Below are 19,555 nucleotides of genomic sequence, written 5' to 3'. Positions count from 1 at the left end.
GCTTCCTAGCTAGTGCTGCATGTACATAGCTGCCTAGGCTAAATAGTAGCATCAGTATTAGAGTATTATTTTGCTCCTCTGATACTGATGATTAAATATAGCAAACAGTTATTTTCATGGTTCGTCTTTTAGTTTAGTTTCTTTTCATTCATCTGAGTGTAAAAATTCAGACCATGTCTGCCACATCCTGACACTCGTCTCTAATGTCGTCTCTTCACCTCAGAGAGGAGAGCACATTTATTTTCTCAGTCAGCAAACAAATCAAATGTGAATGTATTCAGTACTTCATCAGTAAGGACTGCATCTTCATCAGCGTGACATTTAGCTTCAGTAACGCATCACTATTCATACTAATCATCATTCAGCAGCAGCTTATTAGCGCATGCTTCTTTTATTTTATATATAGATGCATCAGCAGCATTGCTGCTCTCTGATCTCTGGTCACTGCTGAACTCCTTGGAAGTCCCAATCATCTCTGAATTCAATCATCATTGTATGTTACTGCCTAGTTTAATAAGTACAAGTTAGTCCTGATCTCTAGCATTGCTGGCTATGACCCATCATGCAACAGGTCAGGCTGGACAAGTTCAAATTGGTAGCAGTTCAACTCATCAGGCCCGTTAGCATCTCTGCTTGTAATGGAACTCTGTTTTTATTATATCGCCTTATGATTGACATGTTTATTATTCTTAGTGTGCATTGGACATTTTAAGAAAAAACTGTCATGCTGATTATTTCATTTCATCACTGAGATTATGCACCTTGTACAATTATTGTATTTTGTCTTTCCATCTGTTCAGCTGATTCAAGCTAATTCTGAAAATTATGAACCAAACAGTGAAGGATGTTAATTAAATAAAAAGAAATAAATCTACCAAAGCATCAGTCAGTGAACTCACCTCAGAGTCTTCAGTTTACAGGTTGGACTCTTCTCTACAACAGACAGCAGCTTCTCTGCTGAATCAGACAGTTCGTAGAGACTCAGGTGCAGCTCTTCCAGATGAGGGTTGGACTTCACAGCTGAGGCCAAAACTTCACAGTCAGTGTCTGAGAGTCTACAGCCAGTAAGTCTGTAATGACACATATATTACAACATATTATCATGAACTGGCTCAATGTTCAGACAAACAAGGAGAACACGTTTGAATCTCAAAAACTAAAATCATTTATTAAAGTAACTTAATGACATCATTAAATCAAAGCTACATGTGTAATGTGTCGAATCAGTAGTGTAGGAAAGTACATGGATGTGGGAAAATGTGTGCTAGACAATAACAAACACATGAAGCAAAGAAAGAAAAGGGATGTTGCTGGTGGAAGAGAGGGAGACACTGAGCAGGCCAGCTTTTATAAGGTGACCCAGCCCAAAGCCCAGAAGAACTGCTTCAACATGATGACCAAGACTCTCATTTATTATTATGAGTTTGACTCTTATTTATATTGTTATGTTTGTCACTCATTATTATGATTAACATTTGCTCTTCCCCTCCCTGAGCTACTACCTTACCGTGGTGGAGGGGTTTACGTGTCCCAATGACCCCAGGAGCTCACTTGTCAGGGGCTTTATGCCCCTGGTAGGGTCTCCCATGGCAAACAGGTCCAGGGGGAGGGGCCAGACAAAAGGTAGCTCAGAAAACCCCAATGACGAGCAACATAATTCGTTTTTCGTGTCCCTTGCCCGGACGCGGGTCACCGGGGCCCCCCCCTGGAGCCAGGCCTGGGGGTGGGGCTCGGGGGCGAGTGCCTGGTGGCCGGGCCTTCGCCCATGGGGCCCAGCCGGGAACAGCCCAAATAAGGGACACGGGACCCCGCTCCCACAGACCCACCACCAGTGAGAGGGGCCAAAGGGGTCGGGTGCAGTGTGAGCTGGGCGGCAGCCGATCCTCGGCTGCAGAAGCTAGCTCTAGGGACGTGGAACGTCACCTCTCTGGTGGGGAAGGAGCCTGAGCTGGTGCGTGAGGTTGAGAAGTTCAGGCTAGATATAGTCGGCCTCACCTCGACGCACAGTCGAGGTGAGAACCAGTCTTCTCCAGAGGGGTTGGACTCTCGTCCACTCTGGAGTTGCCACTGGTGAGAGGCGCCGAGCAGGGGTGGCAATACTTATTATAAAAGACTTCCGGACGGCTTCTGGACCACCATCCGGCGTCTCAGGAGGGGGAAGCAGTGCGCCGTAAACACCGTGTACGGTGGGGACGGTGCGCTGCTGACCTCGACTCGGGACGTTGTGGATCGGTGGAAGGGATACTTCGAAGACCTCCTCAATCCCACTGACACGCCTTCCGGTAAGGAAGCAGGGCCGGGGGACTCGGGTGTGGGCTCTCCTATCTTTGGGGTGGAGGTCACCGAGGTGGTTAAAAAGCTCCTTGGTGGGAGGGCCCCGGGGGTGGATGAGATCCGCCCTGAGTTTCTCAAGGCCCTGGATGTTGTGGGGCTGTCATGGTTGACACGACTCTGCAGCATCGCGTGGACATCGGGGGCAGTGCCTCTGGATTGGCAGACTGGGGTGGTGGTCCCTCTTTCTAAGAAGGGGGACCGGAGGGTGTGTTCCAACTACAGGGGAATCACACTCCTCAGCCTCCCTGGTAAGGTCAATTCGGGGGTGCTGGGGAGGAGGATCCGTCGGATAGTCGAACCTCGGATTCAGGAGGAGCAGCGTGGTTTTCGTCCAGGCCGTGGAACAGTGGACCAGCTCTACACCCTCTGCAGGATCCTTGAGGGTGCATGGGAGTTTGCCCAACCAGTCCACATGTGTTTTGTGGACTTGGAGGAGGAATTCGACCGTGTCCCTCAGGGAATCCTGTGGGGGGTTCTCCGGGAATACGGACCCTCTGATAAGGGCCGTACATTCCCTGTATGACCGGTGTCAGAGCTTGGTCCGCATTGCCGGCAATAAGTCGGACTTGTTTCCAGTGAGGATTGGACTCCGCCAGGGCTGCCCTTTGTCATCAATACTGTTCATAATTTTTATGGACAGGATTTCTAGGCGCAGCCAGGGTGTGGAGGGGGTCTGGTTTGGTGACCTCAGGATTGGGTCACTGCTTTTTGCAGATGATGTGGTCCTGTTGGCTTCATCAGACCGTGACCTCCAACTCTCACTGGATCGGTTCGCAGCCGAGTGTGAAGCGGCCGGGATGAGAATCAGCACCTCCAAATCCGAGTCCATGGTCCTCAACCGGAAAAGGGTGGAGTGCACTCTTCGGGTCGGGGATGAGATTCTGCCTTAAGGGGAGGAGTTCAAGTATCTCAGGGTCTTGTTCACGAGTGAGGGAAGGATGAAGCGGAAGATCGACAGGCGGATTGGTGCGGCGTCTGCAGTAATGTGGACTCTGCACAGATCCGTCGCGGTGAAGAGAGAGCTGAGCCAAAAGGCGAAACTCTTGACTTACCAGTCGATCTTCGTTCCTACCCTCACCTATGGTCATGAGCTTTGGGTAGTGACCGAAAGAACAAGATCGCGGGTACAAGCGGCCGAAATGAGCTTCCTCCGTAGGGTGGCTGGGCTCTCCCTTAGAGATAGGGTGAGAAGCTCAGTTATCCGGAGGTAGCTCGGAGGAGACACGCTGCTCCTCCGCATCGAGAGGAGCCAGATGAGGTGGCTCGGGCATCTAATCAGGATGCCTCCCGGACGCCTCCCTGGTGAGGTGTTCAGGGCACGTCCCACCGGTAGGAGACCCCAAGGAAAACCCAGGACACGCTGGAGAGACTATGTCTCTCGGCTGGCTTGAGAACGCCTCGGGATCCCCCGGGAAGAGCTGGACGAAGTGGCTGGAGAGAGGGAAGTCTGGGCTCCCCTGCTTAGGCTGCTGCCCCCGCGACCCGACCCCGGATAAGCAGAAGAGGATGGATGGACATTTGCTCTTCACATCAGTGGTTCAAATAATGTTTACAAATCCATTTTTAAAATTTCATTTTATTCCTTTAATGTAAAAGGACAGTTGAGAGATAAACAGGAAACAAGAGGAGAGAGATCAGTGGACGCTGCAGTTATACTGGATGCATCTTAACCAGTCAGCTACCAGAACACTCCCAGTTCAGCTGATGGTCTCACTGTGCTTGAATGAAACAATCATTCTCATCACTCTATCTCATAGCTGCACACTTTAATCTTTGTTTTGCTTTAATCTTGCAGATGAAGGAGAGAAAATGGAGTTACATTGAGGCTTCCATAATGTGCACAGTGTGTGTGTGTGTGTGTGATCTGATCCCATGTCTGTCTCCACAAAGTTAACATGAGGACATCTTGATTAGAAAACCACTTTTACTCTCCACTATTTTAATGTGACTGCAGGATATTTAGACTCAGTTCAACTCAGTGAACAGTTCCAGTTGATAAAGATCATCTCTCTTTGCTACCTGCTGCTGTCAGCTTCACATCCATAAGCAGCTACATTTACTGACTGTTCACAAACACTAATGAAACCAATGACCTGACAATATTACACCTGTACATCATTAAATATGAATGTCATTAAACATTTAGACGTTTAGTTGTCGACTTTCAAAAACAGAACATTATTTCAAATTGACAATGCAAAAAAGTGCTCAAACAACAGGTTGCTGCTTGGACATCCCTGAGCTGTTAAAGTAATATTAAATTATAAAGAAAACAACTAAATGATGATGTCTGATAGCTTTAACAAAATAACATGTATGCTTAACAAAAAGAGGTATTTTCTGTTGATCCACCTGAGCTGTTGGAACAAAAATGTAAATTATAAAACTATTAACAGGATTTGTTTCAACATGGTTCTAGTATATAAATCAAAAAGAGTTATATTATATATCACAAAGGGATATATAACAGAATATAACATATTGGTAATAAAAACCTGTTTCACACAAATAGAGCACACTTATAAATCAGTGTTACCCTCCAGCAGTGTCAACCAAGAATAAAGTCTAAACCAGTTCAGCTCGGTGGTGTACAGACTGCTTTGATATTATTCTTAATGATTTCACACACAACCCAGAAAGAAATACAACAATGTGTCTGTGAAATTACATATTTACAGTATTTACAGTGGTTTATTTTGTAGTTACCAGTTTTACTTTTTCCATCAGTAGGCTACCATACTAACTATGTACACTAGATTCCCCTGCTGCTCTCCTCTTCTCCTGCTGGTGACTGTGAGATCTCAGCAGGTAGAAGCTGATAGTTCACTAACTATAACCAGGGAGCACACTGCAACAAGGTTAATGATCCACACACTGACATTATATCATTGATATGACCCGTCTGCCTCAGAAACCATTAAGAAAAAAATGATGACTTCAGAAATCTTCTTTGGAAAATGATACAGATCTTATTTTCAGCTCTTCATCATAATGGTGAAAACAGTGTGTGTGTGATTATATATGATTTATAGAACCTGCTCATGTAATAATAACTTTACTGCATTCACTGATAAAATACTGATATATGTTGTGATAAAATGCTGCTGTAATAAAACCTCAACCACAACCTCAGAGTCCTTCATTTGAAGAGAAATATAAAAAACTATAAAATCCAATAATTACTGGAAATAAATAGAATAACTAATAATTATTTCTATTTGAAGAACTAAACTACTAATCTGCACTGATTTATAATGTTAATCACATCTGGACTTACCGAGCCTTTCTGCAGTTCCTCACAGCTGGGATCAGTCTCTTTCGTCCCTCCTCTGATGTGTTGTACTTCTCCAGGTCCAACTCATCCAGAACCTCCTCTGACATCTGCAGCATGTAGGCCAGAGCTGAGCAGTGGATCTCAGAGAGTTTCTTCTCTCTGTTCTCTGACTTCAGGAACTCTTGGATCTCCTGATGTACTGAGCGGTCGTTCATCTCCATCAGACAGTGGAAGATGTTGATGCTTCTGTCAGGAGAGATATTGTACATGTTCATCTCCTTCAGGTTGTAAATGACTCTCTGGATGGTTGCTGGACTGTTCTCTGTCTGACCTAGCAGGCCTCCTAAGAGACTCTGGTTGGACTCCAGAGAGAGGCCATGAAGGAAGCGAACAAACAGGTCGAGGTGGCCATTTTTACTTCTGAGTGATTTCTCCATGGCTCCCTTCAGGAAGACATCCAGAGATAGGTTATCGTCTTCTTCTACTCCAAGGATGTCATCCAGAGGTGAGTACCTGTAGTCTTCTCCCAGGAAGTCCTCCAGTACCTCTGTGTTCCTGCTGGTGTAACAGTGGTACATGTAGACTGCAGCCAGAAACTCCTGAACGCTCAGATGAACAAAGCTGTAGACTGCTTTCTGGAAGATCACACTCTCTCTTTTAAAGATCTCTGTACATACTCCTGATAATACCGAGGCCTCTGTGACATCAAGACCACACTGCTCCAGGTCTTCTTGGTAGAACATGATGTTTCCTTTCTGCAGTTGTTCAAACGCCAGCCTCCCCAGCTTCAGAAGAAGGTTCCTGTCAGCCTCCGTCAGCTCCTGTGGACTCGTCTCATGTCCCTCATCATACTTGTTCTTCTTCCTCTTTGTCTGAATCAGCAGGAAGTATGAGTACAGGTCAGTCAGGGTCTTGGGCAGCTCTTCTCTCTGGTCTGGAGTCAACATGTGGTCCAGAACTGTAGCAGTGATCCAGCAGAAGACTGGGATGTGACACATGATGTGGAGGCTCCTGGATGTCTTGATGTGTGAGATGATTGTGCTGGACTGCTCTTCATCACTGAATCTCTTCTTGAAGTACTCCTCCTTCTGGGGGTCAGTGAAGCCTCGTACTTCTGTTACCCTGTCAACACATGAAGGAGGGATTTGATTGGCTGCTGCTGGTCGGGAGGTTATCCAGATGAGAGCCGATGGAAGCAGCTTCCCCTTGATGAGGTTTGTCAACAGCACGCTGACTGATGACTTCTGTGTGACATCAGACACAACCTCACTGTTGTTGAAATCCAGTGAAAGTCTGCTTTCATCCAGGCCGTCAAAGATGAACAGAACTTTACAGACAGCGAGCTTCTCTGCTGTGAGCTTCTGTAATGTTGGATAGAAAACACGGATCAGCATGAGCAGACTGTACTGCTTATCTTTGATCAAGTTCAGCGCCCTGAACGAGAACAGAAGCAGCAGACTGATATCTTGGTTTTTGGAGCGCTGTGCCCAGTCCAGAGTGAACTTCAGCACTGTGAAGGTTTTTCCAACGCCAGCGACGCCGTTCATCAGAACCACTCTGATGTGTTTCTGTTGGTCAGGTAAGACTTTAAAGATGTCCTGACACTTGATTGGAGCGTCATGGAGGGTCTTCATCTTGGAGGCTGTTTCAAGCTGCCTCACCTCATGTTGAGTATTAACCTCTTCATTCTGTCCCTCTATGATGTGGACCTCAGTGAAGATGCTGTTGAGGGGGATTTCACTTCCTGCTTCATCAGTTCCTTGAGTCACACATTCACATGTGCTGCTCAGACTGATCTGATGTTCATCTAAAAGCTCCTGCACACCACTTTCTGCTGAAAGACAGAAAAAGAAGGTATCATTAAAAATATATTTTCAGCAGGATAGAGGAGGTAGATTCCTGTCCTGTTCTCAGAGATGATGACATCAGCAGACAGATCTTCAGTCTTACTTTGTACAGTGCTGGTCTGACTGTCTGTCTGCAGTCCAGCTCTGGTTCTGGATCCTTCTGCACACTGGGGACAGGAGGATTCTCCTGATGAAGCAGACTGCTCCTCCACAGAAACAACACTCCTCTTCCTCTCTCTGTGGACATGAAAACATTCTTTATGACACATGACATTAGTGGAGGCCAAGCGACAGCTCACATGCTTCATGCAGCTCTTTCCCTTCATAAACAGTCCACACTCTCAGTATTTGGATATTTATACATGTGTGTTCTTCAGGCTCTTGAGTAGGTTTACATCCACAGTGAAATAACTGTGTGTTTGCTGTTGGTTTAGTTTCTTTTCTTTTTTTTGATATATTTATTAGGAGTTAAGGCACAGTACTGTACATGACCAATGACAAGTTTACATTGAATACTATGTCACAATTGGATCACAATGTCACAGGTAGATTTAGATGCAAAAAAAAAAAAATAATAATAATAATAGTACAACAAAGTATATATGTATATATACATACATAAATATATATGCATCTCAGTCGAAAGAAAGCAAAGTGCACAATTAACATCCTAGGATTTTTCTTATTCTTGTGGCCCACAGGAACATAAGTGGGCATGACAAAAAAGAAACTACGATTCCAAACTCTATGTAGAGAATAAAAAGAAAAATAGAAAAATAGGAAAACGATAAAATAAAGATAGTTAATGACAAAAATAATAGAAAAAAAATAAATAAATAAATAAATTTAAAAAAATAAATAAATAAATAAAATAAAAAGGGGAGAAAAGGAAAGAGAGAGAAAGTGGGGGTCCATCAGTCAAGGGGGAGGGAATTGAGAGAGCGAAAGAAAACCAAGAAAGGAAGCCACTTAGTATAGAATTTGTCAGTTACCTTTCATTGAATATCTGATCTTTTCCAGCTTTAGAAAAGACATAACATCATTGAACCACCGGGAACTAGATGGAGCTTTGGTAGACTTCCAGTGTAGAAGGAGATGGCGTCTAGCCAGTAAGGAGGTAAATGCTAAAACATCTAATTGATCAGAAGTAAACCGATTATGATCTTCTGGAAGTCCAAATATAGCGACATGGGGGGAGACTTCTATAGTTAGGGAAAGTATTTTTGACATGGTATCAAAGTAGTTCTGCCAGAAGCCAGAAAGTTGTGAACATGAGTAGAACATATGGGTTAAATTGCATGGCGAAGCATGGCACCTGTCGCAGTCATCGGTGACATCAGGATAAATTTGTGATAACCGGGTTTTGGAAAAGTGGACTGTGAATAAAACCTTAAACTGTATAAGTGTGAGGCGGGCACAGGGTGAGCTTGTATAAATTTTCTTAAGAGCAGTGACCCACCAATCCTCCTCCAGGGACAGAAGCAAGCAGCCTTGACTTTAGTAAGTGGGGAGGAATCAAAAGACAGAATTTCAGTATAAACTCTAGATATGATAGATCTCTGAAGTGGGTCATGACACAAGAACTCCTCCCATTTTAGACTGGGGGGAGAGGACGGAAAGACCGGAAACAATACTTTAGCACAATGTCTAATTTGGAAATATCGAAAAAGATGAGAGGGAGGAAGATGAAATTCTCCTGAAAGATCCGCAAAGCTGCGAAAAATGCCATCCTTGTAAAGGTCATTGAAACATTTCAGGCCTTTATTATGCCATGTGGAGAAAGTTGAATCAGTAAGTGCCGGTTGAAACAGACGATTTCTCAAAAAAGGAGCTAAAGTAGAAGCTGACTTAAATTTAAAGTGTCTCCTAAATTGATACCAAACCTTGAGTGTGGAGAAAACCACTTGATTATTTGAAAATCTAGAGAGGTTGGATGGAATAGAGGAGGTAAGTAAAGCAACCAGGGAGGATGAAATACACGAGTGGGCCTCCAAGTTACACCATGTCAGATCTACAGATTTATACCAAAACAAAATTTTCTGAATATGTGCCGCCCAATAATACATTTGAAAATTTGGAAGTGACAGACCACCATCGAACTTACATCTCTGAAGCGTGGATTTGCAGATCCTGGGTGGCTTTCCACCCCATAAGAAGTCAGAGATAATACTATCAATTGTTTTTAAAAAAAGCTTCTGTAGGAAAAGTGGGAGACAATTAAACAAGAATAGAAATTTGGGAAAGATGTTCATCTTAATTGCATTAATTCTTCCAATTAATGAGAGAGGTAAATTTCCCCATCTTTGGAGGTCCAATTTCATTTTCGACATCAAAGGTGAAAAATTAGCATTACAGAATAACAAAACAGAATTTAATGTTCTGGTTACAAAACAGAATTTAAAGTTCTGGTTACATTGATCCCTAGATATTTAAAGCCAGAGGGGCTCAATTTAAAAGGGACATCACACTGTGTGAGCTGTAACGCTGAAGCGTTGATAGGGTAACATTCGCTTTTAGAGATATTCACTTTATAGTCTGTGAAAGATCCAAATGTCTGAAATGCAGATAAAATTGTAGGTATAGAAGAGACTGGATCAGAGACATACAACAACAAATCATCAGCATAAAGCGATAATTTAAACTGTGCTCCTGATCGTGAAATCCCAGTAAAAGTAGGGGAGGACCTCAGAAAAATAGACAGAGGCTCTATAGCTAATGCGAACAGTAGGGGAGAAAGGGGACATCCCTGCCTGGTGCCGCGAGATAGCGTGAAGAAACTGGATTGAATACCATTGGTGGAGACGCTAGCTTGAGGAGATATGTAAAGGAGACGTATCCACGAAATGAATGTGCTTCCCAATCCAAATTTCCTTAACACAGTAAATAAATAGTTCCACTCAACCCGGTCAAATGCTTTTTCAGCGTCGATCGAGATCACTGCTTCAGGTGTTGTTGTGGTAGCATTAGTGTAAATAATGTTTAAGAGTGTGCGGATGTTGAAGAACATTTGTCGCCCCTTGACAAAGCCAGTTTGCTCTTGTGAAACAATTGTAGGAACAACATTTTCAAGACGGTGCGCCAAAGCCTTAGCAAGAATCTTAGCATCCACGTTTATCAAGGAGAGAGGTCTGTATGAGCTACAAAGATCTGGATTTTTATCTTTTTTTAAGAGGAGACTTATGGAAGCTTGTCTTAAAGTAGGGGGGAGAGTGCCACGTTGCAGAGATTCCATATAAACAGCATGCAATAGGGGAGACAGTTTATCCTGAAATCTCTTAAAAAATTCAACAGGAAATCCATCCAGACCAGGGGTTTTATTATTTTGCATACTCCTCATGGCCAGAGTGATTTCTTCCACTGTCAAAGGCAAGTCAAGTTTTTGAGCAACATCTGCGTTTATTACAGGGAAATCAAGGTTATCTAAAAACAAATTCATTTCAGTAGTGTCCGGGGGAGCTTCAGAGTCATATAAAGAGGAGTAGAACGAGTGAAAAAAAGAATTAATGGTGGTGGGATCTCTGTGCAACATGCCCAATGAATCCTTAATCTGAGGAATCATACGTGAGGCTGCTTGACGACGTAATTGATGAGCCAAGAGCCGACTCGCCTTATCCCCATGTTCATAATATGAGGAGCGTGATCGCAAGAGAAGTCGCTCTGCATCGCTGGTGGTGACAAGATCAAATTCTGTCTGCAAGTCGACACGTTGTTTGAGTAAAGTGGGAGCAGGGCAAGTAGCAAGTTGCTGGTCCAAATTAGCAATACTAACACTGAGTTCCTGCAATTTGACTTTACGAGACTTGTTTAAATGTGCAGAGTAAGAAATGATTTGTCCAAGTAAATATGCTTTTAATGATTCCCACAACAATGAACATGACACTGGGTCTCTCTCATTTTGATTTATAGCGATAAAGTCATCAATTTTAGCTTCAATAAATTCAGTGAACTTATCATCTGAAAGAAGCAAAGTATTGAACCTCCAGGATGTTGGGTACCGAGATTGAGAAGGAAAGTGAATATCTAAAGAAAGAGGGGCGTGGTCAGAAATGACAATAGGGTGATAATTAACAGTCAGCACGTTGGGAATTAGCTTGGCATCAATAAAATAATAATCAATCCGAGAGAAAGACTGATGCATCTGGGAGTAAAAGGAATATTCCTTGTTGTGGGGGTTGTGGAATCTCCAAGGATCAATGCAACCATTTTTTGACATGAAATCTGAAAGTGACCTGGACATTAATGAAGGGGTCAGAGTGCGTGGATTAGAGCGGTCCAGTTTGGGATCAATTACACAATTCATGTCTCCTCCTATTATGAGGAGATTGTCGTTCACAGAGGGAAGACATTCAAAGAGTTTATTCATGAATTATGGGTCATCATAGTTGGGGGCATAAACATTAACCAATAAAACAGGAACATGGAATAGTGTACCCATAATAATTAAATATCTCCCTAGAGGCTGAAAATTGGATTGACTTACCAATTAGAATAGCAACCCCCCTGGCTTTAGAGTTGAAGTTCGAGTGAAATACTTCGGAAATCCAGGGACACCTAAGTCTAACCTGATCTTTTGTGCGCATGTGGGTTTCCTGTAGAAACACTAGGTCAGCTTTAAGACGTTTCAAATGAGCAAATATCTTTGATCTCTTAATTGGGCTCCCCATTCCTTTAATATTCCAACTCAAAAGCCTCACAGAAGTCTGAGTATTTGTAATATCAGCAGTACTAGCATTAGCAGCCATAAGGTATTATTGTTGTGTATATATACATATAAAGGAGGTTTGAGAAGAAACAGGCTGAGTGTGGACCCCAAAGGAAGAGAGAGAGAAAAAAAAAAGAAAAAAAAAAGGAGGGAGAGAGAAAAAGCAAAAACAAAACAAAACGAAACACAACAACAACAAAATAAAACATTTGTGAATTGAACAAACCCCCCTCCCCACCCAATCCCATCCCACCCCTATAGCACCTACAACGACCCCATCCCCAAATGATGGTGAACCCAGTGCTAACTCCAAAAGGAGTCAAATCCCCAAAACAAATACTCACGGTTTTTGGACCAATAGTGACGATTAGGCTCCAGTTTGTGCCCCTGCAAACATAGCCACATTTGACAGCTAGGCACAGTCTGTCAAGTTCAAGTAAAAGTAAAGCAGCACATAATATAAAAATGTAAAAATGAAGAAATAAATAAGAAAATGAGAAAGGAGAAAAAAAAAAGAAAAAAAAGGCGCCCATATAAGAACTGCATAAATAAAGTCAATACTAATAATGGAGCGTCACTACAACACCAATGCTGTGTATCTTTTCTCAGTTCTCACATGTTGAGCGACCTGATAAATGCGCTGGCTTCCTCCGGTGATTTAAACTCCTTCTCCATGCCGTTGTGAGTAACTTGAAGGCGCGCCGGGTAGAGCAGACCAAAGCGTATCCCCGGTATCTCACGAAGCTGTTGCCGTACATCATTAAAGGCAGCTCGGGCGCGAGCAGTCCTGGGAGTGTGGTCAGGATACACAGAGAAAGTCATGTCTCCGATCTTGATCCGTTGCTGGGCCCTGGCTTGGCGCAAAATGTCCACACAGTCCGTATGATAATGTAGACGGGCGATTACCGGGCGAGGGCGCTCACCGGGTTCGGCTTCGGCTGGAGAGTACGATGAGCGCGGTCCACAAGAGGCTCTTTCTCCAGCTTGAAAGCCTCTTTTAGCAAAGAGGAGACAGCCGTAGCAGTAGAGGAGGTGGAAAAATCCTCAGGAATCCCTACTAACCTTATATTATTGCGACGAGATCTCGCCTCCAAATCATCGCATTTATTATCCAATCTCACCAGTTCCGCAGATATATGCTCCACTTTAGCTTGCAAAGTAGCAATGTCGTCGGTGCAGGTGGAGAGTGATGTTTCCACTGTCCCCATAGTGACCTTCAAAGTACTCACTTCAGTCTGGACCTTTGTAATACTGGCTGACAGCTCCGACTTCACAGACTGTAGTTCAGTCTTAATGTTGGATAAGTTCTCGGTCATGGCCGCTTGAAGCTCGGTTTTGAAGATAGCCGCCATCTCGACGCGGAGGGACGATAGCAGCTCGGCCTTGAAGGCGGAAGAGTGAGCGCCGTCTTCGGCTCCGGCCGGACAGGTGGGAGAGTCACTCCGAGGCGGGGTTGTGGTGTGAGAAGTAGGCCTCTGTGGTTGGGCTGGCGGTTTGGGTTTCGGAAGCATGTTAAGCAGGAAAAAAGACTGGCGCCAGCGTTTGAAGTTAGATTATGGTGATAGAGAAATCACGTAATACAGAAAAAAGAAACAAAAAGTGTGCCTTAAAAACTTTTAGCAAAGGTTGTTGCAGGAGCACGGGGCGAGGCGTCCTACTCCATCAGTCGCTACACCGGAAGTCCGTTGGTTTAGTTTCTGCAGCTACATTTACTCTCAGTCACTGGATTCATTTACTGCATCATTAAAGATGGCATGTTTTTCAACAGTGTTTCAATCTGCTGACATGAATAGTTGGAAGGTGTTTTTCTGTAACTTGCATCATTTAGATTAAATTTTACAGGTTTTCAAGATGGCGCCAGCGTGTGCGGCCTGCCGTCTGCCGACTCTGCTATGTTTGATGTTTGTTGCTGTATTACTCTGTGTTTTCTGCCAAGATTCCTTTGCCCTGCTGGTATATGATCGCCAAACACTTCTTGACATTAGAGCATCCCAAAAAACACTGCCAAGCTTTGATTTGGGTGATCAAACCTCGGGTCTTCCTCCTCCACTGGCGTCTGTGCCAGCTTACCTGCTGCACTCACCGGCTGTCATCCATCGGAGGAAGCGATCCAGAAGACGCGGAAAGAGGGCAGGTGTCTTGGTGAAACTCAAGATCCTCAGACGATCCACCTGTTGGACCGATCCTCGCCTTCCTGTCAGAGGATCCCAGGTGCGGCCGCTGTGTCTTCGTTGGATCCAGCCTGTCGTCCCTTCCCGCCAAGCCGCTGGAGGCCTTCACCTGCCAGCGGAGGTCCCCCCTCCCAGATGTCGGGTCCGCAACGGCGGTGTAAATCTCAGGAATCTTCGGCCTCTGTGCCGCGTTTCCACCCAGGCCAGCAAGGAGATTACTCTCAGCCTGGCTCTCTTGAATGCTAGATCGCTAGCAAACAAGACTTTTATCTTGAATAACTTCTTCACTTCACGTGAACTGGATTTTATGTTTCTGACAGAGACGTGGAGTCAAGTCGGTGAGTCTATCCAATTCTCCGAGTTGCTACCCCCTAACTGTCTCTTCTTTAACTCCCCCCGTACCACTGGCCGAGGTGGAGGGGTTGCATCTGTATTTAAATCCAGTTTTCAATGTCGATTGTCACCGTCAATCTCCTTCTCCAGCTTTGAGCTGCAGACATTCATTGTAGACTTTACTACACCTGTCCTGTGCGCTGTAGTCTATCGTCCGCCTCAGTTCAATAAGGATTTTATTAAGGACTTCACAGACTTTGTGGCAGGAGTGTCAGTGAACTATGATCGGTTTTTAATTGTTGGGGATTTCAATATCCACGTCTGCTGTGAATCCCGTCCTTTGGTGAAAGACTTTCTGAATCTCATTGACTCTTTTAATCTTACTCAGTCCGTGTCTGATCCAACACATGAGAAGGGACACACACTGGACCTTATATTATCCTTTGGTCTGCAATTAAATGTCAGTGAGATTTGTGACACGTCCGATCACTTCGCTGTTTTATTTAATATTACACTGCCTCTCTCCCATGTGAAACTGTGCGCCACAAACCGCTGTGTGCGCACAATTAACCCTTCAACTGCTTCAGAGTTTTCTGCAGCATTTAATCACTCTGTGCTACATACTCAGGATCATTACGGTACTCTTACTCCTGATGAGTTTTTAGACACTTTTAATTGTACTTGTACTGACATATTAGATTTGGTGGCTCCTTTTAGGTGCAAACGTCCTAAGCCTGTAACAGAGCCATGGCTTAATGACACCACACGCACTTTAAGGCGTGCATGTAGACGCGCTGAGAGGAAGTGGAAGAAAGATCATCTACATGTTTCTTTGGACATTTTAAATAACAGCCTATTGCAGTACCAGAAAGCTGTTAAAGCTGCCAAGAGTCAGTTTTTCTCCAATCTTGTGTCAGTTAATAGTCATAAACCTCAGTTCCTGTTCAATACTTTAAATACTCTTTTAAACCCTTGTGACCACAATGGTGTTGTTCCTTCACTTAAATTATGTGAAGATTTTCTAAGGTTTTTCATTGGCAAGATCTCCGATATTAGGTCCTCTCTTTCGCTGTCTGCATTGGATCCTGCCGTCTCTCCTGTTTGCCCTGCTGTTTTTGACACATTTGAGCAAGTGTCTCTTTCAGCTTTAACTGATATTGTCCAGCACCTCAGACCTTCTCACTGTCCTCTTGACAGCATCCCATTATTTTATTCGGGAAACAAAATCTCCTAGATGGCTATGACAGCGCCATTGGCACCCTGAAGCCTCACTGTCACCCATCTGCAAGGAACCTTGGTGTTATTTTGGACAGTGACTTCAGGTTTGAGAAGCAGATAAGCTCAATCGTGAAAACAAGCTTCTTCCAGCTAAGAATAATAGCAAAAGCAAAGGCTTATCTCCCCAGGAATGATCTGGAGAAAGTCATTCACAGCTTTGTTACCTCACGGTTAGACTACTGTAACTCCTTGTTTGTTGGTCTCGACCAGTCAGCACTGCGCCGTTTACAGGTAGTCCAGAATGCAGCCGCCCGCCTGCTGACTGGAAAGAAACGGCGTGACCATATCAGTCCTGTCCTTGCATCTTTGCACTGGCTGCCTGTTCACTTTAGGATCCAGTTCAAGGTTTTATTCATTGTTTTTAAGTGTTTTAATGGTCTGGCACCATCTTATTTATCAGAGCTTATACAGCCCCACAGTACATCTAGAGCACTTAGGTCAACGAACCAGCTGCTCTTGGCTGTACCTCGGTCCAGACTCGCTACTCGGGGGGACAGAGCCTTCTCAGTGGCGGCTCCCAAGCTGTGGAACAGCCTACCTTTCCACGTTAGAGCTGCACAGTCTGTAGAGCATTTTAAAACACTATTAAAAACATATCTTTTTTCCTTGGCGTTCAATCCCAGCTAGGCGAGAATCCTTGGCTTCCTACTTTTTATTTATTTTTATTTATTTTACTTTTTATTTGTTTATTCTAATTTTAGTTTTTTAAACTGAGCTATTCATTTATTGTTTTTATTTATTCTTATATTGTGTGTGATTATATTGTATTTTAATATATGTACAGCACTTTGGTTCAACTGGGGTTGTTTTTAAATGTGCTTTATAAATAAACTTGACTTGACTTAAATGAAAAATATTAAAAGATTAAAAAGTACTCATAAATGATTAAACAAGTGAATGAATACATGAATATTAAACTGTCATTGGTGACAGCCTATTATCACTATCAAATATGAATTTAGGACATTCAATTTAGAATAAAATAATGGATACTTCACATGCAAAGCTTCAGAATTAGTGACAACAAAGCACCAACAAAGACAGAAAAGAAGAAGACTACAAGTAAATATGGATGTAAACAATGAAGGATTTAAGAATCCCCCCCTTGGGAGATCAATGAAGTTACCTTAATACCTTAATACTTAATACCCCATAAGATAAGAAATTACATGCATGCACCATAATACATTCATTTGATTGATGAAGTTACTAGAAATGTCCTGTATCTCATGCAAGTCCACTCTAATATAAACTTTGTACCGTAACTTACCTCAGGTTATATTATATAGCCTGTTTCAATGAGCACATTGCAGGATAAAAGAGAAAAAACAGACGCTGCTGCAATCTACCTAATAATAACAATAACAATAATAATAATAATAATAATAATAATGATGATGATAATGATCATCTCTTTTACAGGAGATCAAGTCACATGTCAATAGAAAATGGGATCAATTATTATTCTTCTGTTGAGCAAAAGCTTATAGATATTTACATTGTTCTCTTTCTCCAGATGTAGATAAGATGTAAACCAGTAACACTGGAGACATTCACACTGTAAAATAAACCAAGTCCTGCCTCTCAAGTTAGCAGCTTCCTATACATGACATGACTTTAACTACTAAACACATTAGTGACTGACTTTAAAAAAACTAATAGTGTTGTAATGTAGTTTATGAAATGCCATTTAAAAACTGAATCATCTTCAGGTCAGTTTACAGTAGAAACAGTCTCTTACTTTGTGTCTGAGGGTCCAGGTTCATTACTCAAGTCTTGAGGATCACCTTTAGACCCGTCTCTCTTCTTAGACTCATAGCCAGATGTTAGAGACTCTGCTCCGTCCTCCTCTTCCTCCTCTTTCTTCATCTTCTGGGGTCTGAGAGGTAAACCAGTAACACTGGAGACACACACACACACACACACACTATAATTATAATTAATATACATCCAGTCCTGCCTCTCAAGTTAGCAGCTTCTTATTAGTTTACATGACTTTAACTACAACTATGTGTGTTTTCAGACTCAGACTTCAGATAAACATCTGTGTGATTCTTAGCTGTGACTTCTCTCTACTTTAATCAAACCGATGTGTCACATTACATCACTGTGAAGACATAGAAACCAGGAGAAAAGAGGAAACTACTTTTAAAGACACTGGGCCAGATGTAAGAGCATGTTCATATTTTCTTCTTAAATTTATCATGTTTTTTTGTGAGGTGAACCTTTATGAGTGAGCCAAAACATCTCACTAGTGCAGTCATTAGCCAGGGAGCTAAACTATAACTTATAAACCAATATTTCATTTAAATGAATTAAAGTAATTCATTAATAGTCAGTTTGCATTGTGGGAAGTAACTGTGGACAAGTTGCTTTGTAGTTTCAGTTGTTAATATTTATATTATAAGCTTGCATTATATCATAGTTTCAACTGTCAATTTAAATGACTGATATATCTACCTACATTGTTAAATAGTCTACTACCTTAATACTAAAGTAGTCTAATACTTCTACAAACAGAGTAATGTCATCATGATTATGGATCAGAATATTTAAACAACGGGACATAATCCATTAGTGAGAAGTTCAGGGGAGCCTTTGGTTAGCTTGGCTCTCCTCAATAAGACATGAGCTCCTCTAAAAACATGATTTGTGAAAGTTTGAGGGTCTCTGAAATACTGACAATATAATATTCACTCAGTCTGCGTTATTAAACATTATTCATTTCTCTGTTATGTGCTAGTCAGTAAACACTGATGTCAAAAACAAAATCCAAGTCAGCTGACTGAAGACCAGAGGCAGCGTCCAGGAACGTCGTGTGCACTTTAAAAACAGACGGACTGGTGGAAGTTGGCCTTTAATACATCATTTTTAGCTGCTGTCATTCAGTATTTTTGTTGAGGTTGCAGCACCTCAACAAAAAAAGAAAAAGAAAATCTTCTTTCTTTTGGTTTCCATATGTAGACCAGGTCCAGATAGAAAACCGCTTTACCTAAATCTGGACTGGATTATCTCAGAGCGGCCAAAGACTCTTTAAAACACAGTTTCAGACTGTTGAAAGCTTTATTCTATTTGTGAAAATGCATTAAAGGCAGATTTCACTGTTTTGTTTCATCTATTCCTGCATGGTCTGAAGTGGTCTACATATGACTAACACGCTGTTATAACAGTAAGAAGTGAAAACAACACAAAGGATCAGTCACTCAACAATAAGCAAACTCTCTGGCTGCTAGTCTAGTGCTAGACTCACACACCAATGACTGAATATGATCAGAACTGCATTGCTTTCATATCAGAGGACAGATGAGGGGGAGCTGCCTCAAGACAAAGATGGTGACACAGGGAGAAGCAGCAGAAGCACAAAGTTGCATGAAATGCAAATTATATCAAACATAATCAGAAAATAAAATGATTCTCTCAAGTCCTGTCTACCTGCTCCTCTATTAGAAACTACAGAAAATAAGACAACTTTGTCTTTTACATGTTTTACTACTTTACATTCTGGCAGAATACATCATTAAGACCTACTTAATTATTCCCTGGATTTTGTATCATCAGTCCCTAAATGTATAAAATACAGGAAATGGGCTTCAAATCGAAAACATTTTCCCTCCCA

The 19,555-nt window shown here is 42.7% G+C and overlaps 1 protein-coding gene and 1 long non-coding RNA gene across 2 annotated transcripts; both read right to left on the bottom strand.

Annotated features, from left to right (window-relative positions):
- Window positions 1-5,607: 5,607 nt before the first annotated feature.
- LOC128366612 (NLR family CARD domain-containing protein 3-like) lies at window positions 5,608-6,933 on the bottom strand (the record flags this gene model as incomplete). The annotated part of the gene is made up of 1 exon (XM_053327349.1): window positions 5,608-6,933. A coding segment is annotated over one exon (1,326 nt), but the record flags the coding sequence as incomplete, so codon positions are not given.
- Window positions 6,934-7,311: 378 nt separating this feature from the next.
- On the bottom strand, window positions 7,312-17,813 carry LOC128366736 (uncharacterized). Its single transcript, XR_008321892.1, has 3 exons — window positions 17,681-17,813; window positions 7,559-7,692; window positions 7,312-7,442 (listed from the first exon to the last, which is right to left on the bottom strand). It is a non-coding gene; the product is annotated as an uncharacterized LOC128366736 (long non-coding RNA).
- Window positions 17,814-19,555: the final 1,742 nt, after the last annotated feature.

The sequence above is a fragment of the Scomber japonicus genome, chromosome 10 (assembly GCF_027409825.1).
Source record: "Scomber japonicus isolate fScoJap1 chromosome 10, fScoJap1.pri, whole genome shotgun sequence".
In the NCBI taxonomy this organism is placed as follows: domain Eukaryota; kingdom Metazoa; phylum Chordata; class Actinopteri; order Scombriformes; family Scombridae; genus Scomber; species Scomber japonicus.
This window is presented reverse-complemented; position numbering and strand designations above follow the sequence as displayed.